At 36.6% G+C, this 23518-nt stretch overlaps 1 protein-coding gene, 1 long non-coding RNA gene and 1 pseudogene across 2 annotated transcripts; 1 reads left to right on the plus strand and 2 right to left on the minus strand.

Moving 5' to 3' along the window:
* Window positions 1-262: 262 nt before the first annotated feature.
* Window positions 263-3650, plus strand: LOC120159701 (annotated as a pseudogene).
* Window positions 3651-5265: 1615 nt separating this feature from the next.
* On the minus strand, window positions 5266-6240 carry LOC120159667. Its single transcript, XR_005519375.1, has 3 exons — window positions 5916-6240; window positions 5664-5819; window positions 5266-5446 (listed from the first exon to the last, which is right to left on the minus strand). It is a non-coding gene; the product is annotated as an uncharacterized LOC120159667 (long non-coding RNA).
* Window positions 6241-20432: 14192 nt separating this feature from the next.
* Window positions 20433-22366, minus strand: LOC120159666 (caltractin-like). The gene is made up of 7 exons (XM_039170235.1): window positions 22242-22366; window positions 21574-21694; window positions 21445-21481; window positions 21326-21353; window positions 21040-21192; window positions 20860-20962; window positions 20433-20566 (listed from the first exon to the last, which is right to left on the minus strand). Exons 1-7 carry the CDS (start codon window positions 22242-22244, stop codon window positions 20499-20501), a joined length of 513 nt encoding a protein of 170 aa, XP_039026166.1. The 5' UTR covers window positions 22245-22366; the 3' UTR covers window positions 20433-20498.
* Window positions 22367-23518: the final 1152 nt, after the last annotated feature.

Here is a 23518-nt window from a genome sequence, read left to right on the forward strand (position 1 = left end):
CATTTTATTTAATTTTTTTTTTAAATTTACATCACATTTTTATTCAATACAAAAATTTTAACCCAGAAAGTTTGTCATTGTGAGTAACTAATCTATGAAAATTGTTGATTTTGTTTTTCTACTTAATTATAGAATCTAAAACCACGAAATCTCCATTACTAATCATAAGTTGGTTAATTCAGCTTTTTTTAAGATATATAAATTAAGTAATACAAAAAAATGACAAAAGGGTATTCTATTCTGTTGTAAACTGTGTCGTTGTTATTTTTTTCAGACAGAACGTAAGGGAAACGGATTTGCTGACATACCGAATTCGAAACCAGAATCTTTGTTCTTTCCCAAACCTACAGAAACAATTATGGATTTTCTGTCCTTTTGTTTTTGATCGAAATTCCCATTCCGAATCCTTTATCATTGGAATTGAAAATCTGATTTTTCTTGGGTTTAGAATGATCTTATAGCCATGCGTTGGCTCCGGAGTATTTCTTTTTCTTCCTTTTCTTCTTCTTCCTCGTCTTCTTCTTCAGCCACCTCTCCCAAGAAGCCTTGTAAAGATAATGATAATAATTCTAATAAGCATCGTTACAGTTTTGGATTTCGCTTATCGAGGCTCACGAGGGCGAAGGAGCTGAGGCGTGTCAGGGATCAGGGTGTTGCTCCGACGAAGGAAGTGCCGGTGCTGTCTAGCTGTTACCATACTCCATCTTTGTCGCCGTCTTCGTCTACGAGGAAACCAACGCCGGCTGTGTCGGTGCCGTTGCCGCTCCCGCTTCCTGTTCCCGAAGGAGACTGCCAGCAACAGTTGTCGACGAAAGAAGTTGGGCTTGGCAAAAGTTTAGAGGATAGAGATAAAGAAAAGGAAGTTGAGCCACGGTTGTCTGCCAATTCAAGGTGAATTTGTTTTTTTTTTCTTCACTTATTTGTTTTGATTAAAATTTTGTTGCAGTTTTAGGAATTTAAATAATATTCTGCAATTATTCGTTAATTTTAAGTTAAAACGAAGAAAAATAAATTATTACTACCATGTTTCCATGAACCACTTGATGCATTTTTATTGTTAAGGAGATTGAAATTCCAATTTTTTTTTTGCCAATCTTAGGATGTTTTACAAGCAAATTATGAGTTTGAGTAGAATTTATTAGTGAAATGCAGTCGTTTTTTATTGATGGTCTGAAAATCTAGACTTAAAGCTTATTTCTGTCAGTCATTGCAGACATTCTGATCAGCATTTTGCTGGTTTTTGTCATAATTGAGACTTTAGAGTTCCTTAGTTTCTCTGATTGCAATAGGTTTACTTCTCGTGGCTCATCGAAGAGGGCGGATTGTGACAGCTTCGAGGATGATTTTCGGGGTAATTTCCCGATTAGTAGTGCCCCTGAGAGTCCGCTAAGTGGTGCCGTAATTAGCCCGACCGGAAAGAATCCGAGTCACAGGTTTCTACACTTCACGACTCCTACAGGTGGTAATCATGCTTGGTCTGCTCCGGAGATGCCTACATTAGATGTTCCAGGGCATTTTCCCTTCGGATTTTATGATTATGGTGCATATAGAATTGATAATACTCCACCAAATAGAAGTCCTCGTCAAAGGCAGAGTAGTGGACCTCCTTCACCAATAAAACAACGGATTTCACTCGACAGCTCGCCATCTCGGCTCGAAAGTAATGGCCCTATCAATGTCCATCCATTACCTCGTCCTCCGGGAGCAGCAATGACTTCATCATCAGCTTCCATTCCTCCCCAAGTTACATCTAATCCAGACCCGTCGCGGATGAATTGTCAATGGCAAAAGGGCAAGCTTATCGGACGTGGTACATTCGGAAGTGTTTATGTTGCCAGTAACAGGTATACAAGTTCTCTGTATCTCGGTTTCCCATTGCTCTTGCTCTCTAAATACTAAAGGGGCTTCTTGTTTTGGACAGACAAACTGGAGCTTTATGTGCAATGAAGGAAGTTGAGATATTTCCCGATGACTCGAAATCCGCAGAGTGTATTAAACAACTAGAGCAGGTTTTTCTGTCTGTAGCAAATATTACATTTCGTGTTTGTTTTGTCCACGGTCATCGTGACTACTTTCTTTCATTGCAGGAGATTAAGGTTCTTAGCCAGCTCAGGCATCCAAATATAGTTCAGTATTATGGTAGTGAAATAGTAAGCAACATGTCGATTTCATTTTTAGGGTCTTTTTCTTCTTGCCTCACTTATCATCTCAATAACTTCTATTAAAAATTTAAATTGTGCATACACAGGTTGAAGACAAGTTCTATATATTTTGGAGTATGTTCATCCAGGTTCAATCAACAAATACGTTCGTGATCGCTACGGTGCCATAACCGAATCTGTTGTTCGCAATTTTACCCGCCATATTCTTTCAGGGTTGGCTTACTTGCACAGCACAAAGACAATTCACAGGTATATAGTGATTTCCGGGTTAAAATAAGGCTTGGCATGCACACTAAAACAGTCGGTTACAGTATAAAATCAAATGCGTCTTAGGATTCCTGCATGAGTTATCAGTGGCTTAATATGCTGCTTATATATTGTTTAGGGATATTAAAGGAGCTAATCTGCTTGTTGATGCATCTGGAGTTGTGAAGCTTGCAGACTTTGGGATGTCTAAACATGTAAGTTTCGTAAAGTTCCCATTATCTCTGGATACATGCTAGTCACAGGTAAAGCTTGTAAACTTGTAGCCGTAGGATCTTTTACGAGTCGATGTCTGTGCACCTGCCCTGCACGAAAAGTGATGCATATTGTTCTGTAATATGAATAGCTAACAATGGCAGTGACAGATTGTGAAAAATTGGAGTTGATTAGCTTGGTGTAACTTCTGTTAGTCGTTAATATTCTGATTCCGATCAAATAACTTTGGATCCGTTTGATGCACAGCTTAGTGGACAAAGAGCTAATCTATCTTTGAAGGGAAGTCCTTATTGGATGGCTCCAGAGGTACCATCTCGAAACTATTCCGACACATTGGTCTGTAATTTAAACATGCTGACATTATTGATTTAACTGCAGCTCTTGCAAGCTGTAATGCAGAATAATAATCGTTCTGAACTTGCTCTTGCTGTTGATATTTGGAGCTTGGGTTGTACAATTATCGAAATGTACACCGGCAAAGCACCATGGAGTGAATATGAAGGGGTAAGCTACTAATGTAACTTAAGATTGTACTAATTGTCGCTGCGACACCGACTTGGTTCGCTTGCTCTGTCTAGTTTGTTTTTAAGTAAAAGTCATTGCCAATGTCTCAAAATCGTCACTGTTAATGCAGGCTGCAGCTATGTTTAAAGTGATGAGGGATACTCCTCCGACTCCTGAAACATTATCACCGGAGGGGAAGGATTTCCTGCACTGCTGCTTCCAAAGAAATCCGGCAGAGAGGCCATCTGCGAGCATGTTACTAGAGCACCGGTTTATAAAAGGCTCAAATGGTTGGTTGTTTAAGCATCTAATAGATAATGTCCATGATAGATAAGAATACTTCCCCTTCCGTTGCTGCTGACATCTAATTGTTTGTTTACTGATCGGTTTAACAAGAGACCGATCTGAACTTAACCCGGATCAATTTCCAGTTCAGCAGAGCCCGCAAAGGAATAAAACTGACTTCTAACAGCTAAGAGTTACATGTTGCATTGCCATGTGCGTATCCTTATTGATCCATCCATTCTTGACCTTTCGGTGCAGCTTCATGCATTAATATTTTTCTCCGGAGAAACTGCTTGCTGAGAATTGCATGAATTCCGTCACCATTTTACTCTCCTTGTTCTACCTTTGAGGCTATTCCTAGTTCGTCGCTTCTTCGTCATCCCAGTCATACTGTTAACAGTGACTTATCGATGAACCTGGAGTCTAACGAGAACCATACTCTTGGATTATGTCGAAGAGAGAAAGGAGCAGTGGTTTCTGCTGGTAAGACAGCTTCAAGCCTTGCCGTGGAGAGCTAAAGCACCCCCCCAAACCAACTCCCCTGTTCTGTCTTGCTGATATGGAGGCATAGGTAGAACATTATATATGTTATGCAAAGAAGCAGAAGCAGCAGAAAAAGCAGGGTTTAGTATTTAATTATTTTTGTTCGAAAGGGTTTTGTATGTCAATTGACTATTTATGAATGGTGGCATATGAACTTTTATAAGTGTTTATAATGTAAATATAATTGAATTCTTGACTGAGTTTAATGTTATCGAGTCAAATTATATCCTAGTTTTTTTAATAATAAAAAGAAAGACAATTAAGCTAACCGGCCAGGTTCCTGCATGACACCGCTACAATCATCTCCATTTAGCACTGACTCGATCTCTGTAGCCTGTAGGTGAGTTTTGAAGTATGAGCACCAAACGGTTGTTTCCGTCCGCGACCTTATTGCTTTCTCGAGACACAACTGAACTAAAACCTTCAACCAGGCTTAATCAACTCAACAATATGCAGAGCCATAAAAGAGATACCCTTCATCGTCTCATCTTGTTTTAGAAAGGACATAACTTCTTTACTATCAATCTCTGCAATGACGGTCTGCATCTCTATCCTCCATTTGGATCTCCATTAGAGTTCCGTAGTACACCACCACACGCAGCTAACCCGGAATCAAGCTTCCTTGCACTATCAATGTTTACCTTGCACCACCCGACTGGTGGAGACTTCTATATGAAAGATAGGTTTAACTCCTACATGTCAGCCTATCTTCGATGCACTAGTGAATTCAAGTGCATGCACAACCTCCATCTATAACCTTCTGCCACTCTAGGATGTTTATCTTCATAAACTCCGGATCAAACATCGTTTTGTTTTGTCGCATTCGAACCAAAGAGCAGGTTCCAGTTATCAGAGTACCACGAAGTAATTTTATTCTTAGGTTCATCACATCTATTTCACTATGATTAAAATTGTTTGGCAATCTTGAACACGATGAGATTATAGAACCTCGAAACTTGTATGAATGCATAACATGTTAAACAAAATTATGATATGAATCATGGATTTTAAAGGAACAAAATCCCAATGGACATTAAGTACTTAAAACGCTATTCAAGGATGAACGATTGGTTCACCCAAATTTTCATTTGCTGAAATGTACAAACCGTCTATATAAGATCCAAATCAATATAGAAAAGAAATGGTCGAGGGCTTCATGGTATTTGCTTGCCTGATTGTTTCTGGCATGGTGAACATCGTGACTGCATGGCTGACAAAATGGGGAAAATGTCCAGTCAAATTCAGCAATTAAAACTGGCCAAAGATGCCATCCATGCTGTTCTTTTCACAAGTGACAGTCATTCTTAATAGTCGGCGTGAAGGAATCTCTCATATTTGGTCCCTTTTAGAGTCTTGTTGACATCATCCCAATTGTTTACCAAATCCGATAACGGACCTTTGAGTATCTTAACCTGGCCACTAGTTAATTCCATCTGTGGAAGGCCTAGGAACTCTTGAACATCTTTGAGTTTCTGGTACAAACACAAGAAAAATCGAACAGCAGTGCGGGTTAGAAAATGATTATTCTTGGACATCCACAAAATGTTGTTTCACGGTTGAGAAATAGTATAAACATTTCATGAAAGTTAATTACAGACCGTACTGTACGGTTTGTGACAAGATCTTCATAATGCAAAACCATCAAAAAATACTATTAAACATTTCGTGAAAGTTAGTCACCAGCCTTACCGTATGGTTTGTGACAAGATCCTCGTAGTACAAAACCATGTGACGGGTGCTATTGAAGTACTCTAAAGCCCTAACAACGGCCATTTCTGCTTCTTTGAGTTCACTTATTAATGATGTAGAATTGATGATTGGCTTGTAACTCGAAAGTGCGGCAGCCTGAATTAAGATACCAGAAAAAAGTTCAAATGTCAGTGGAAAAAAAAAATAGTGAATAGAGTGAGTCCATTTAATAGCTTAGCATGGCGACCATACGAATTCGCGAGTACTGAAACCATCCTTCGAAGCAGATTTCTTCGGAAGAGAAATATGGCAGAAACACCCCGATGATTGAAGTATTCTACAATTTCTCGATGGTGCTCTATCAATCCCTGCAGGAAAAACACATCAACAAGCAGCTCGTAAAATGCAAATAATTTCCTTCCATCACATAGGATTGCCACCATATTGATTACAGTGTTCTTTTGCATGGTTCATATCTAGAAAATAAGTCTAGTTTTCTTTCCTAAACCAGATTTATAGAACAGACAGGAAGATTAGTAAAACCGGACTGACACCGTTTATCTAAAGATGAGACCATGACTAAACTCCCTTATGTGAATAAATAATCATGCTAAAGTTGAGTAGTCACCCATGTAGTTTACCCTTTAATTTAAATGAAGAGTATAGAAAAAGTTTCATTTTTCAGTCTTGCATAATGATTTATATATCATCAATCTTTATTGTTCATGTCCGACATAGAGTGATGATTAATATTTATAAGTTAGCAGGATAAATAAATCTAATTGTCTTATTGATCACATGAATCTGATCACATTAAGAGATTATAGCTAATGCCATGTCAAAAGATTATAACTGTTCGAGAAATATAAATTTTTTGAAATTTTGAAGATTTTAAAAATTTGAAAATTCAATAAAGAAAAAAATAATAAAAGTATAATTTATAAATAATATATAATTAAATTATTATTTTTATTAATCTAGGGTAATTACAAGTGGTAGTATATGTTTTGAAGATTTACAATCATTTGACATTAAACGTTTAAATATTTTGTTTCCGTTAACAGGGTCGAAGTCATGATTAAATATTGACAGAGGCCAGAATATTAAACTAAAATAAAACAAATTATTAGGTAATTATACTCAAAATTCAATACGAACCAAGCGACCTTCGTGAGTAAGAGATTGTTGTTATCCTTGAGGTCCCGAGTTTGAGTATTGTATATATAAAGGTATGAGCGTTCATTATCAAATGATTGAGAGTTTTTGTACATATAATATCTTGTATTCACCCTAAATTTATAAAAAAAAAAACTCAAAACTCACAAAACAACACCTAATTTGTCTAATATTTAAACTTAAAATGACTTAAATTGTTATTAGGCCAAAAATTAAGAACAAGAGGTTATCATTCTTTAGTTAGGCCCTTACTCAATTAAATATTTAATAATATTTAATAATTTTTAATTTAAATATTTATTTTTACATAAACTAAAATATTATTAGATCAAAATTATATTGAATATACTAAATTTTTAACAGGGGGTAAGGGCCCCTTTGACCTCCAACAGTGCTCTTTCCGACCGTTAATGTTTGAACCTGAGACTTCTAAAAATATCACTGATAATTTTAACTATTGAGATAACTTGATTTATGTGTAACTAAATTACTAAGTTATTTAAGTGAATACAGACGTGAACATGATGGGTAATATAATTCTATTTTTATAATATATGTATATCGTAAGGTCGTATCAAATTATTGAGAGAAAGAAGCCGCGTAGGACACTCCACCAAACGCCTAGGATTTGCTTAAATGTCCCACTCCTTCAAATGGATGTTCTAACTAAATTATTGAACTGAATCTATATCACAAAATCACTGTTTTTTTTACCTATTAGTTGCCGGTACATATTTAGATAATTATTTGATACATACGTAATTGAGTTTTATTTTTCTACAAATCAACTTAATCAACAATCATATATTATTAATTGTTTACTTAAATATTAGTTAAAAACATTATAATAAATTAAAACAACTTATAAAAAATTAACTATTAATATATGAAGTATTAATTAGCTGACCTTTATTCTCACATGTAATAGGGTAAGGGGGAGATAGGATAGCAGGCTGCCTCTAACGCCAAGTTGAGAGCAACTTTCGTGAGAGACCTCCAAATTATGAAAAACCCTCTGTGGGATTCGATTCCACGACCTCAAGGTTAAGAACCTTGCGCTCTACCAACTGAGCTGTATGGACATTATGGAAATGCCCCCAACTATTAATATATTAACTCTTAATATATGAAGTATTAATCTATCTATAATTCATTATGGTAAATTCACACCAAACCTATTTGATAATAGTTATGGAAATAAGAGTTTTAATAAGTGTGACTAAGCCATTGCTAGTAGGTTAAAATTATTGTCCGACATGGCCCCAATAAACATGGCTAATGGCTTTGCTTGGGTTTTCAACCATCTATCAAACATAGAAAAATCCATAAATTATTGATTGAAAAAATATAAAATCTTTGATGCTTTCAATGTGTCGGCGAACTACAGTATCTTCTTCCGGATTAAATGCATCATTTTCTTTAAATTATATATTTTATATTGAGTTCTCTTTTAAAATATTTTACCTTTTAGAATTTATATTATTATTTATGTCAAAAAAATTAAGTCGTAATTTTTTGTTTCGAATTATTAACTCGGTTAAAAATGGCAAATGTTAATTATATATTTAACTACTCAACTATTCTCACAATTCTATTTTGGTCACTCAACTATTTATTAAAATCATCACTTAAGTTTTTGTTCCTTTATGGTCATCTAACTCTATTCAATTTATTTTTAAAATTTTTAATATATAAGAATTCATTTATATCACATTTTTTACTTAATATATAAATTTAATTTAAAATAATAAATGATATTATAACATAAAAAATAAACACCTATTAAGTTATTTCTACTTAAAATTTTAAAAAAGAGATATAATAAGTATTTTAAAAATAAAAATATGAACATATCATTATTCATTTATAAATATGTGTTTGCCATTCAAGTTAAGTTCTATCTTTTGATAATTAATATTTATCCACCTCTATATATATATATATATATATATATATATATATATATATATATATATATATGTAACAACCCGATTTTCAAAATAATATTTAATTGAAATTAGAGGGTTTAATTGTGAAAATTTGGCGAAAATTGGGACTGAATTGAAAGATTTTAAAACTTGGAGCTTGTTTTAAAGTTAAAGAAAATTCAGGGATCAAGCCCTGAATTTAACCTTTGAGTGTCGGCAGGCAATTGTTATATGCGTGATTTCTGTTTTGAAAAACAGAAATCAATTTCACAAATCCTTCCTCACGCACACAACTTCCAAACTCGATTCCGACGCCGTCTGAATTCCGATCGTTGTTTTGAAACCACCGTTGTGTTCATCATCGAGCGAGGAACAAACCCTTCAAATTAATTGAAGCGAAACGCGGTCAAACGTCGGGAATTTCCAGTCAAAGTAGCGACGTTTTTGTTAGCTCTATCGCCGAGAAAATCTTAAATTCACCGCTGATCGTTGCTCCGTTTACGACACCTCCCGCACTATCGTGTTCCTTGTGCCGTTCCGAGTCCACCGGTGTTCCCCTTTTTCTCCGGCGGCGGCGGCGCGTGGGGAGGTGAACCGGTCAACCTTCCCGATTTGATGAATTCGAGCTCTCCGACGTTCAAAAATTTGAACCGAGCTTTGTAAGTATCTCGAAAACGCTCAAAATAATTTTTAGAAAATTTTTCGTAATTTTTAGAGCCCCGGAGGACACCTCACGCGCCACACGCGCCGCCGTCGGGCGAGTGAGTGACCGGTTCAACCGATTTTCTTAAGGGTTTGACCGGTTTGACCGGTCACGACCTGACCCGTTGACCCGACCCGTTGACCAATGCTATTCTAGTAAATAATTCTAATTTAGTGCTATTCTGGTAAATAATTCGGTTTTGGTGCTATTATGGTAAATAATTCGGTTTTGGTGCTATTCTGGTAATTATTTTAAAAAGGGTGCTATTTGTGTAAAATATTCAACAGTTTGTTGACCTCCTTTGACCAGAACTTTGACCGGCTATTAAACGATCGTTAATCTTTTCCGAGTATACCTATCCTGATAGTTTTCGACGTGCCAAATCCGTTTCCATGGTCCGTTTTGTCAAATTCGAATCCGAAGGTCTCCAAATCTACAGTCAAAGTAGTTGACTTTGACTTTGTTTTCGACGCCCTGATTCCGATTCCGCAATCCGTTTGGCCAAATTCAGACTCGAAATACCTCAAATTGATAGTCAAACCCAAAAATGCTTATATACTTAAGAAGTTTAGCTTTGAACAATTAAATAGGATTTGGGACTGATAAATATTATTGTTTGAAGGTACAAGAGACTCTCCGGATCGTTCGACAGCTCGACCCAGCTCTTCTAGATCAGTTAAACCACGTGTGCCAGTATTCACCCGTTCGAAAACTGTAGCAGAGCGTGGTGAAACCAGCAATCAGTAGATTTGCTATTTGAATCTATTGTCGAGGTGTGTTCCCTACTTATTACTGAACTGTTTTATTGGTTTTAATATGTGGTACACCGAATTCATTGGTTATTGTTTTATTGATGCACCAATTTAATGTGACAATGTATGGAATATGGATGCTATCTAATTTTTGTTTTGAAATGGTATATGATTACCATGTTTTTGGATTTATGGAATTTATGTCACGGTGCAATTGAATTTTGGAATTGAATTACGATGGAATAGCTCTGATCAAGCTAACTGGGCCTAATGTGACTCTTGAGGGCCCCAAGATGTTTCATTAGGTCGGCTTTCCTTTGCTGTGTGCTTAGGGTAAGCTATATGGACTTATTGACTTGGGCTTAAGGATACAAGCTTCAGAGCCTATCCTTAAGTCGGCTTTCTTTTTGCTATGTGCATAAAGTAAGCTATATGGAAAATAATTTTGGGAACTACTGATGGTGTACCAGAAAAGGGTTTAAACTATGATTTTCAAAAAGTTAAACTCTTTTACGAATTTGTGAGATTACTGGACTATGATTTGTACCTATTGTGATTTTATGGAAATGTTGGGACACACTGAGCCTAGCTCACCTTTTGAAAATGTTTTCCCCCTTTCAGATACTGTTGGTTAGATACCTCGGTTCGAGCACTTGGAGGATCAACATATCTCTTGAAGTAAATCAGATTGTAATGTTTTTATCTGGCAAGTTGACTTTATTTTGGTGACATGAACCTTATTTTAAAATATCGGATTTTATAATGATGACTCTTTTGCTAATACTGCTCGGTTTATTGTGATTTTGAATTTGAAGACATGTTTTAAATTAAATTATTATTTATTGGTACTATATTTACGAGTTGGATTTTGATAGTATAATTTGTTTATAATTTCATGTTATTTATAATGTGATTTTATATTGATGGAATAACGGTTTCGAAAAATGTCTTTAATAATCATAATGTGATCCACTAGACTTAGTCGAAACGCATAGGCCGGGTCTAGGGGGTTACATTTATTGGTATCAGAGCTTTTGGTTTTTAACCCTCGGACTGTGTATGAGTTCACATTGAAAATACAGTTTTGAAATATTTTACAAAACGAGTTACTAAGGCCATGTCACAAAGTTATTAAGATTTTAACTATGTTCGAGACTCCAAGTGCTTATCTAACCTTAAGTTTATCTTCTGTAGTAATCTCGAGATCTACCAAAATGAGTGCTAGACGTGGTCGTCGAACTAGTTGTGGACGAGGTCGAGTGGCTAGATTTGCAGATCCGATTGATGAGATACGAGTAGATCCCCCACCTCCGATAGGTGATCCTGCTCCTACGACCCCAACGAATATGCCACCTACCGATGGTATTGGCATGACTACACCGATCATAGGAGCGACCGATATTGAGTCAGAGTCTACTGGAGTTGCATTGGATGAGAATTTTAGTAGACAGTTTCTGCAGTTAATACAGGGAGCAGTTAGAGCTACTGGTGTTGTATCTGAGGTTCCTATTTCACAGACGTTGATTGCCAATGGAGTTAGAACTTTTGGGGGACAGATTGGTGGAGCTCCTACTGAAGCTGAGGATTGGACTCAACTAAGAGATATCTGGGTGTTGTAGCAATGTTAGATGGTAATGCCTACACTTGGTGGGAGTCAGTGACCAGTAGTGTTCCTACCGATCGTTTGACCTGGAATTTCTTTAAGGATCACTTTCGGAGTCGTTTTCTGGGAGAGCGCTACTTAGCTTAGAGACGACAACAGTTTCAAGACTTGGTTCAGGGAGACATGACTGTTTCTGAGTATGAGATCGAGTTCTTGAAGTTGCTGAAGTATGGATTCAGTATGGTACCTGCTGAGAGAGATCGATGTCGTAAATTTGCCCTTGGACTCAGATACGAGCTGCGTAGGCAAGTTGTAACCCATCAGGATGAAATATTTGATGTGCTGGTGGGCAGAGCCAAAGATGCTAAAGATGTGGAGGTTTTAGCTTCTGGTAGAGAGCGTGTTGATCAGGAACGATCTAAAAAATTTTCAGGCCCGATGGAGTCATCAGCACAGTCCGGGAAGAGGACTCGTACTTCAGCCCCTCAGAGAAGCAATACATGTTTCAGGCCTGCAGCATCCTCACCGTTAGTTGGCAGTCTAGGCGGTTACTCGTCGTATTATAATGGGCCCATTTGTGAGTATTGTGGTAAACATCACTCAGGAGAGTGTCGTAAGAAGATAGGTCTTTGCTATCAGTGTGGATCTAGTGGTCATTATCGGAGGGATTGTCCTCAGCTAGTTTCTTTTGAGCAGACCACTACCCAAACTCTTGTACGTTCGCAGACTACAGTACAGACCCCAATTAGAGATCATAGTCAAGGAAAGACTCGAGGATCAGCGTCCAGGACAGATAGTAGAGCCTGACCTCAGTAAAATAGAGGGCCAATAGCTTCTGAGGCTAGACAGCCAGCTTTAGTTTATACAACTAGACGTCGTGATGACAGAGATGAGCCTGAGGTTATTGCAGGTACATTTACTATTTATTCTACCCCATACTTTGCATTATTGGACAATGGCTCCACTCACTCCTATGTATCGAGCTCAGTATCTCGAAACCTTCAGATTCTGATCGAGAACACTGAAAATACTGTTACAGTTACAAGTCCAGTAGGACAAGCGGTATTAGTGAATAAAGTATTCCGGCATTGTCCTCTCGAGGTTCAGGGAGAAATTTTTCTCGCTGATCTTATGGAGCTTCCTTTAGAGGAGTTCGATCTAATTCTTGGAATGGATTGGTTGAATAAACACAAGGTAAAGCTGGATTGCGAATACAAGCGGGCTACTCTGAAGACTTCAGATGGTCGGACTGTTGTGTTAATTGGTGAACGGCGTGGTTATCTCTCCAATATAGTTTCAGCGATGGAAATTGATTGTATGATCCGGAAGGGATATGAGACCTTCATTGCTTGTATTTTAAACACCAAAGGTGCATTGTCCACGATCGAGGAGATTCGTACAGTTAGCGAGTTTCCTGATGTTTTTCCGGAGGAGTTGCCTGGGTTACCTCCTGATAGAGAGGTAGAGTTCGAGATTGAGACTTATCCGGGATCTTCACCTATTTCTACGGCACCTTATCGTATGGCTCCAAAGGAACTTAAGGAGTTGAAAGTCCAATTGCAAGAATTATTCGATCGAGGATTTATCCGACATAGTACTTCACCATGGGGAGCTCCAGTTCTGTTCGTGAAAAAGAAGGATGGGTCGCTAAGATTATGTATTGACTATCGGAAATTGAACAAGATGACGGTCAAGAATAAATATCCACTACCCAGGATTGATGACTTATTTGATCAATTGCGAGGAGCTACTGTATTCTCTAAGATTGATCTTCGTTCGGGGTATTATCAATTGAAAGTTAAAGGATCTGATGTTGCAAAAACGGCCATTCGCACTAGATATGGTCATTATGAATTTTTAATAATGCCTTTTGGTTTGACGAACGCTCCTGCAGCTTTCATGGATTTGATGAATCGGGTGTTCCGACCATATTTGGATCAATTTGTGGTGGTCTTCATTGACGATATTCTGATCTATTCTCGTACTGAGGCAGAGCATGACGAGCATTTGAAGATCATTCTGCGGACTTTGAGAGAGCATCGTCTATATGCCAAACTAAGCAAGTGTGAGTTTTGGCTTCAAGAAGTGTCGTTTCTGGGGCATATTATTTTTGCGCGAGGTGTTCAGGTCGATCCCAACAAGATAGAGGCTATTATGAATTGGAAACGACCTAAGAACGTATCTCAGATCCGTAGTTTCTTGGGCTTGGCTGGTTATTATCGACGTTTTATTGAGGGCTTCTCGATCATTGCTTCTCCTTTGACAAAGTTGTTAAGGAAGAATGTGTCGTTTGACTGGGGCGAGGCACAACAGGAGAGCTTTGAGAAATTAAAGGCGGTTTTGACTCAAGCATCGGTGTTGATTCAACCAGAGTCCGGGAAGGATTTTACAGTGTATAGTGATGCTTCACATTCAGGACTTGGTTGTGTTTTAATGCAGGAAAGTAAGGTGGTGGCTTATGCATCCCGTCAGCTGCGGCCGCATGAGAGTAACTATCCTACTCACGATTTAGAGTTGGCAGTAATAATTTTTGCCTTGAAGATTTGGAGACACTATCTTTATGGAGAGAAGTGTTATATTTTCACGGATCATAAGAGCTTAAAGTATCTTCTGACCCAGAAGGAACTTAATTTGAGACAGCGTCGCTGGTTAGAGCTTCTAAAGGATTATGATTGTGTGATTGATTACCACCCTGGTAAAGCTAACATTGTAGCGGATGCTTTGAGTCGAAAGACGGTATCGGAGTTGAGGTCTTTAATGGCCAAGATGAATTTATATGACGATGACACTTTGTTAGCAGAATTGCAAGTTAAGCCGACCTTGGTTGATAAGATCAAGGCTAAGCAGCCCCTTGATAGCTCATTGATTTCCATCTTTGAGCAAGTAGAGCAGGGCACAAACTCAGATTACGCAATTGATCAGGATGAAGTTTTATGCTTTAAAGGTAGATATTGTGTGCCTAATGATTCTGAGTTGAGGCAGACTATCCTTACTGAGGCTCATAGTAGTCCATATACTATGCACCCCGGAGGAGATAAGATGTACCAGAATTTGAGAGAGAGGTATCATTGGATTGGGATGAAGAAAGACATATCTGATTTTGTGGCTAGGTGTTTGACTTGTCAACAAGTTAAGGCAGAATATCAACATCCATCAGGTTTGTTACAGCCTATCAAGATTCCTGAATGGAAATGGGAGCGTATACTATGGATTTTGTTACTGGCTTGCCTATGACTCCTTCGAAAAAAGATTCAGTTTGGGTGATTGTTGACAGACTTACAAAGGCAGCTCACTTCATTCCTGTGCGAGTAAATTATACTTTGGACAAGCTGGCAAGATTGTATATTTCAGAGATTGTCAGATTGCATGGTGTTCCATTGTCTATTATTTCTGATCGAGATCCGAGATTTACTTCGAGATTTTGGAAGGCGTTACATACGGCTTTAGGAACAAGATTGGATTATAGTACATCCTTTCATCCACAAACTGATGGTCAATGTGAGAGAGTAATTCAGATTCTGGAGGATATGTTGCGGGGTTGCGTAATCGATTTTCATGGTAGTTGGGAGAACTTTTTACCGTTGGCTGAATTTGCTTACAATAACAGTTATCAGACCAGCATTCGTATGGCACCTTATGAAGCACTCTATGGGCGTAAATGTCGCACTCTGATCTGTTGGACTGAGTTGCGTGATAGGAAAACGTTGGGACCTGAGTTAGTGCGTGAGACGGAGGACACAGTCAGATTAATCCGTGACCGTCTGAAAGAGGCATTTGATAGGCAGAAATCTTATGCAGATCAAAGGAGGAAGGATATACAGTTTGAGGTTGGAGATCAGGTCTTTTTAAAAGTTTCACCCTGGAAGGAAGTATTGAGATTCGGGCGTAAGGGTAAATTGAGTCCAAGATTTATTGGACCATTTCGTATCTTGAAAAGGGTAGGACCTGTTGCATATCAGCTTGAGTTGCCTTTTGAGCTCAGTCGTATTCATGATGTCTTTCATGTATCAATGTTGAGGCGATATCATCCAGATCCAGATCACATCATTCAGGTTGAAGATATAGACCTGAGACCTGATTTGTCACATGAGGAAGAGCCCATTCAGATCTTAGAGAGAGATGAACGAGTTCTTCGGAATAGGCGTATGCCAATGGTCAAGGTTCAGTGGAGTAATCGAGGTCCCTCAGAAGCTACTTGGGAGACATTGGAGTCAATGGAGGCTCAATTTCCTCATCTATTTTCATAAGGTAAATTTCGAGGACGAAATTTCTTGTAGAGGGGGAGAATTGTAACAACCCGATTTTCAAAATAATATTTAATTGAAATTGGAGGGTTTAATTGTGAAAATTTGGCGAAAATTGGGACTGAATTGAAAGATTTTAAAACTTTGAGCTTGTTTTAAAGTTAAAGAAAATTCAGGGACCAAGCCCTGAATTTAACCTTGGAGTGTCGGCAGGCAATTGTTATATGCGTGATTTCTGTTTTGAAAAGCAGAAATCAATTTCACAAATCCTTCCTCACGCACACAACTTCCAAACTCGATTCCGACGCCGTCCGAATTCTGATCGTTGTTTTGAAACCACCGTTGTGTTCATCATCGAGCGAGGAACAAACCCTTCAAATTAATTGAAGCGAAACACGGCCAAACGTCGGGAATTTTCAGTCAAAGTAGCGACGTTTTTGTTAGCTCTATCGTCGAGAAAATCTTAAATTCACCGCTGATCGTTGCTCCGTTTACGACACCTCCCGCACCATCGTGTTCCTTGTGCCGTTCCGAGTCCACCGGTGTTCCCCTTTTTCTCCGGCGGCGGCGGCGCGTGGGGAGGTGAACCGGTCAAACTTCCCGATTTGATGAATTCGAGCTCTCCGGCGTTCAAAAATTTGAATCGAGCTTTGTAAGTATCTCGAAAACGCTCAAAATAATTTTTAGAAAATTTTCCGTAATTTTTAGAGCCCCGGAGGACACCTGACGCGCCACACGCGCCGCCGTCGGGCGAGTGAGTGACCGGTTCAACCGGTTTTCTTAAGGGTTTGACCGGTTTGACCGGTCACGACCCGACCCGTTGACCGGTGCTATTCTAGTAAATAATTCGATTTTAGTGATATTCTGGTAAATAATTCGGTTTTGGTGCTATTATGGTAAATAATTCGGTTTTGGTGCTATTCTGGTAATTATTTTAAAAAGGGTGCTATTTGTGTAAAATGTTCAACAGTTTGTTGACCTCCTTTTACCAGAACTTTGACCGGCTTTGACCGGCTATTAAACGATAGTTAATCTTTTCTGAGTATACTTATCCTGATAGTTTTCGACGTGATGAATCCGTTTCCGTGTTCCGTTTTGTCAAATTCGAATCCGAAGGTCTCCAAATCTACGGTCAAAGTGGTTGACTTTGACTTTGACCAAGAATTTGAATTTTCGAAAAGTCATACTTTATGTTTTTCGACGCCCTGATTCCGATTCCGCAATCCGTTTGGCCAAATTCAGACTCGAAATACCTCAAATTGATAGTCAAACCCGAAAAATGCTTATATACTTCAGAAGTTTAGCTTTGAACAATTAAATAGGATTTGTGACTGATAAATATTATTGTTTGAAGGTACAAGAGACTCTCCAGATCGTTCGACAGCTCGACCCAGCTCTTCTAGATTAGTTAAACCACGTGTGCCAGTATTCACCCGTTCGAAAACTGTAGCAGAGCGTGGTGAAACCAGCAATCAGTAGATTTGCTATTTGAATCTATTGTCGAGGTGTGTTCCCTACTTATTACTGAACTGTTTTATTGGTTTTAATATGTGGTACACCGAATTCATTGGTTATTGTTTTATTGATGCACCAATTTAATGTGACAATTTATGGAATATGGCTGCTATCTAATTTTTGATTTGAAATGGTATATGATTACCATGTTTTTGGATTTATGGAATTTATGTCACGGTACAATTGAATTTTGGAATTGAATTACAATGGAATAGCTCTGATCAAGCTAACTGGGCCTAATGTGACTCTTGAGGGCCCCAAGATGTTTCATTAGGTCGGCTTTCCTTTGCTGTGTGCTTAGGGTAAGCTATATGGACTTATTGACTTGGGCTTAAGGATACAAGCTTCAGAGCCTATCCTTAAGTCGGCTTTCTTTTTGCTATGTGCATAAAGTAAGCTATATGGAAAATAATTTTGGGAACTACTGATGGTGTACCAGAAAAGGGTTTAAACTATGATTTTCAAAAAGTTAAACTCTTTTACGAATTTGTGAGATTACTGGACTATGATTTGTACCTATTGTGATTTTATGGAAATGTTAGGACACACTGAGCATAGCTCACCTTTTGAAAATGTTTTCCCCCTTTCAGATACTGTTGGTTAGATACCTCGGTTCGAGCACTTGGAGGATCAACATATCTCTTGAAGTAAATCAGATTGTAATGTTTTTATCTGGCAAGTTGACTTTATTTTGGTGACATGGACCTTATTTTAAAATATCGGATTTTATAATGATGACTCTTTTGCTAATACTGCTCGGTTTATTGTGATTTTGAATTTGAAGACATGTTTTAAATTAAATTATTATTTATTGGTACTATATTTACTAGTTGGATTTTGATAGTATAATTTGTTTATAATTTCATGTTATTTATAATGTGATTGTATATTGATGGAATAACGGTTTCGAAAAATGTCTTTAATAATCATAATGTGATCCACTAGACTTAGTCGAAACGCATAGGCCGGGTCTAGGGGGTTACAATATATATGATAAATCACTGGTGAATATAAGATAATATATGTTAAAAAAATTCTTGATTATTTAACAATGAACATTCATACATAACATATACGGTGCTCGAACCTTTCCATCTCACTTCACAAAACGAGACAGCATTCACTTCTTTATATGTTAAAAAAACTCTTGATTATTTAATAATGAACATTCATACTTAACATACACGGTGCTCGAACCTTTTCATCTCACTTCACAAAACGAGACATCATTCACTTTTTTCTATAGGTGGGTATACGGGCTACCCGCCGGTTTAACCCACGGATTTTGACGGTGCGGGGTTAAACGGAGCGGGCTAAAAAGCCCGCATTCATAAACGGTTTTGAATTTTAAGGCCCGTGACCCATCCATTTAACCCGTGGGCTAAACGGGCTTACCCGCAGCCCGTTTAATAAAAATAATTTTAAATGTTTTAAATGCAATAAACAATAATATTTTAACTTACTACACCTTTAAAAATGATCGAGCAACTTGAAAAGGAAGGTAGCACCGTCAAAATAATAAATAATATTTTATTTTTATTTTAAATAGCCGAAAATGATTATAAAATAATATTTTTTAAAATTTTTTAATCATTAATATATATATATATATAATGATATAATTACTTAAACTCAAATTAAAAAAATAATATTCACTTATATCACCAAATTAAAATACAAATAAAACAATAACCACATTACACTTTTATAAAATACGATTATTCAAGGCTATAATATGAAGACACAAAAGTGTCTGAATTCTGAAAGCAGAAATTCAAACATAAAAATTCAACAAAGTCAAACATTATACAAATCTAACAAGAAAATTGTCAAGTGATCCTAATAATTGTATTTTATGGATACTTTAGAGAAAGACTAAAACATAATATGAAAATATATAAAATACTTACAGTATAAGAGTAAATTTGAAAGATACAGTTATACTAAAATTGATAAAATATAAGTCATTAATTTGTTAAAATATATTTATTTTGTAAAAGTCTTTAAAAGTTGAAAAATATATTTTCAATTTTTTCTTTTACTTTTCTTTCTTATTTTTAATCTAAATATTACGTGTCATGTGATATATTATTAGAATATCACGTGACTTTTTATAATTAAAGAACAAAATGGATAACATACTTCATGAAAAAAATAAAGGTCAAAATTAAATAAAAAAATCTTTAAATACCAAAATGATAATGATGTATATTTAAATAAAAAAATATTAAGCAACGGTAAAATTATGACTAACTTCCTAATAAATTTAAGAACTACAATAGTTATAAGTAACATCATATTTATAAGTAATTTATTTTCTTTTTCTATAAAATTCTTTAAGTTTATTTTATCTAAAATTTTATGAATTTTAAATTAATCGAGCTTTAGCGAGTTTCGCGGGTAGCCCGCTATTATACCCATTAAACCCGCGAGTTTAACAGTCCGGGCTAAAAAGCCCGCAATTTAAACGATCTTCAATTTTTGAAGCCCGAAACAGGTAGCCCGTTACCCAGGATTTCGGATTATACCTTCTCCGCATGTGACCAACTCTCGAGTCCGATTTCAATACTGGTGTCATACACAAACCAAATCTGAGTATTCAAATGTATACCTTCACCTTTTGAGAAATTTATTTCAGGTTTTTTTAAAACTTAATTCATGCATTTGAATATCTGGAAGATAATGTTAGTTAAATCAGAAAATAGTTCTTGATGCCATCTGCTATATAATCATCACTAGACATCCTCCCAAACAAGTTCAAATTACTCGACATAATACAGAATAACATGATTAAAAGTCATGGCCAAACATTCAATCCTATAACATAATTCCATGCACACGTGTTTTTGTTTATTTATACAACTATGCTATAGCTGCTGCTATCAAACTATCCCTCCAGCCGTAAGTCGGACCTCTAATACCCACCATAAGAAGTTCTCTTCATCATCCTCATGAACTCTTCAATACCTACCTCCCCATCATCTGCATTCACCAATTGAACATTTATTATAACAAGTTTATGTAAAGAAAGGCAGGCTGCCATTAGTTCAAGTACAATTGTCCCAGTGAATTGGGTTAAAGACTAAACTGCCCAACACCAAAGCAATTTGGTTTGGTTTAGTCGTTTTGGTCTTGTTCGGAAGTTCGGTTCAGGGTTAGGTCGGTGTTAAAATGTAATTTAAATGACATCGAAGTAGTATTATCACCTGGAACAAAATTGTAAAGTAAGACAATCATAAAATACTGTATGAAGATTCAAGCAAGGGTTCGCTTACGATCTCGGTCTGCTTCTTCGATCATGTCTTTAATATCCTTATCAGAGAAGTGTTCACCAAGCTCCTTAGCAATGCGTTTAACATCTTCCGCAGATATCTTTCCCTGAATTCAAATGAAGGAAGATCAATCTTTCCATGAAAAGAACAAATAACATTCAATCTAAACAAACAGTTCTTTACATTGTTATCATGATCAATGACTCGAAATGCTTTCATAAGCTCTTCTGTAGTATCCCTCTCGCCAATCTTGGCAGTCATCATGTGAACAAATTCATCAAAATCAATGGCACCACTGCCATCTTTGTCAACATCCTCAATCATTTGGTTGATTTGCTGTTGTGAAAAAGCATATCAGAACATAAGGATCCCAAGAAAATTAATTTATTATGCTAACCATTACATCGTTTTTTCTAAGAAAACATGGGATATCGAACATTCAACCAGAATTATCTGATACAGAACTTACCTCTTCTGTCATTTCAAAACCGAGAGCCCTGTAGCACTAAAAATTTTCAGTTCCAATGCGTTGATATGAATTAAAAACACTGTTTACAGACAAGAAACATCGCACACAAATACTCATACCTCATGGCAACATTCAGCTCTTTGGCATCAATGGTACCTGGCCAGCAAATTCAAACCTATAATTTAGGGAAAAAAACACCAAATACATATCTCATATATACCACCTGTATTACGCGAGTCATCCCGTACCTGATCCATCAGTGTCAAAAAGTTCAAAAGCTTCCTTAATCTCCTGCCTCTTCTGTTGGCTTAATCCATGGTGTCTTCCCTTAGGCTTGTCTTTCCTCGATGGTCCTATGTAAAGACTAGCCTGATCAAGCATTCATTAAAACATAATCAAGGCCAATTCTAGTTAGAAAAAAAATATTTTACAACATCATCCTCTTGTATTCGTGTTTGAGTGTCAGATGCTATTACTTCAAGCAAAACGAAATCCGGATCAAGAGAAACATAGATATTTACAAATTCAGCAAGGCCATAAACAAACAACCAAACACAGAAAATATCATGCACCACAGGAAACCGTTCAAGTTAAACGATTCTTAAAAAAAATAAAGGGATTCATCAATAATTGCTTCAATTTCCAGAGACATTGCTGAAAAAGTTTTTATTTCCTGTTCCGGCTAATGCACCGCATATCTCATCCATTTATTTTATTATAAACCCAAAATTTCAGTAGGAAGAAAACTAAACGGTGAATATTTTTAAATGTGAAACAAAGAGGAACACGAAGATCCAGAAAAAACATCAGAACCCTAATCTTTAACAATAGTAAAGAAGACGAAGAACAGAGAGAAGTATAATTATTGAATAGAACAAAGAAAACTGAATCTTAGAGATTAATTTAAAGAACATACCATTGTTCACTGAGATGAGATCGGAAACAAGTTAAAGAAAATTTCCCAAAACTTCAAAAGAAAACCAATTGAAAAGACTTGAAGTTTGTAAACTCTAGAAAATGAAACTTTACGCGGTTGTTTGATCTTTTGTTGACTCTACCATAACTTCGTGAATAGGCCCACTCTTAACCTAATAATGGGCTTAATCGAGCCATTTTAGGCCCATTATCAACTATATTTTGTGTTGTTTTGCGTTGGGTTAATAAATTAAGCATTCGAAACGAATATAAAATAGTACGAATCAAACGATATTGATAATAAATAAATTATTGTTATTTTTTAAAATCTTAAGTTTAAACATCATAAATATAAGGAATATAAGGGATATGAACGTTGAATGACATTCGTAAATCCATTGTACGATAAAACCTCAACTTCAAACAGCCCATTCGTAACTGTATGCCACTACCACACAGTGCCTTAAACAGTTGAACGCCACCTTGTTTTCAACTCATTGATACAAATCTTCATCTAAACCAGATTCTTTTGCAAAATCAGGTTCAACATGGGAATAAAAAGCATGCGTTAATGACAAAGCCACCGCCAAGAACACGTGCTCGATGATTGTATACTCTGTCCTTCGTAACAAATGGTTTAGCATATGAATGCTTCTGTGTGGGCAAAGCTTTAAATAACTAATGAAGTTGAGTTTGTTAACGACGATTCTATTTGCGTATGTAAGACGACGAAGATAGAGAAGATGAAGAGAATGATGACAGCCGCGGTTGTCTTTTGATTGAGTCCGGAATTAAGCTTCGACTTGGATAAATGGGTTAGAGTCGCCACCGACCATTTTGAAAACATTTAGGTAGGTCGGACACCATCTTACTTGATATGAGTTTTACCAGAAATGTATCGGGCTCGGGAGTCGGTTACGGTCAAGGAAGGATTAACACCCTTGAACCGCCCTTTCGGTACCAATTAATTTATCGGTTGTCTTTAATTGCGAAAATTAAAAAAAATTAAACTTAAAATTACCAGATTCAAATTACTCACCTTTGATCGGTTGGAATTCTTCTAAAAAAGGGTCGAAAGTGTTAGATAAAAAAATATTTAAATAAATCAAAGAAAAAACATAAGAATGAAAATAAAAATAATAATAATAATAAATCAAAAGAAAAAGAAAATCAAAATCAAAATCAAAAAGGAAAAATAAAATAAAAATACATTAAATAAATCAAAAGAAAAAATACGATAAAAAAGAATAAATAAAAAATAAGAAAAAAGGAAAATAA

The sequence above is a fragment of the Hibiscus syriacus genome, unplaced genomic scaffold, assembly GCF_006381635.1.
Source record: "Hibiscus syriacus cultivar Baekdansim isolate YM2019G1 unplaced genomic scaffold, ASM638163v2 tig00111372_pilon, whole genome shotgun sequence".
NCBI lineage: Eukaryota > Viridiplantae > Streptophyta > Magnoliopsida > Malvales > Malvaceae > Hibiscus > Hibiscus syriacus.

Excerpts from the sequence above, each read along its gene's own strand:
- LOC120159666 (XM_039170235.1), bottom strand. Across the intron at positions 21,354-21,444 it reads GAGCTGAATGTTGCCATGAG|GGCTCTCGGTTTTGAAATGA; the intron begins GTATGAGTATTT and ends TTAGTGCTACAG. Across the intron at positions 21,193-21,325 it reads GTTTTGAAATGACAGAAGAG|CAAATCAACCAAATGATTGA; the intron begins GTAAGTTCTGTA and ends TTTTCACAACAG.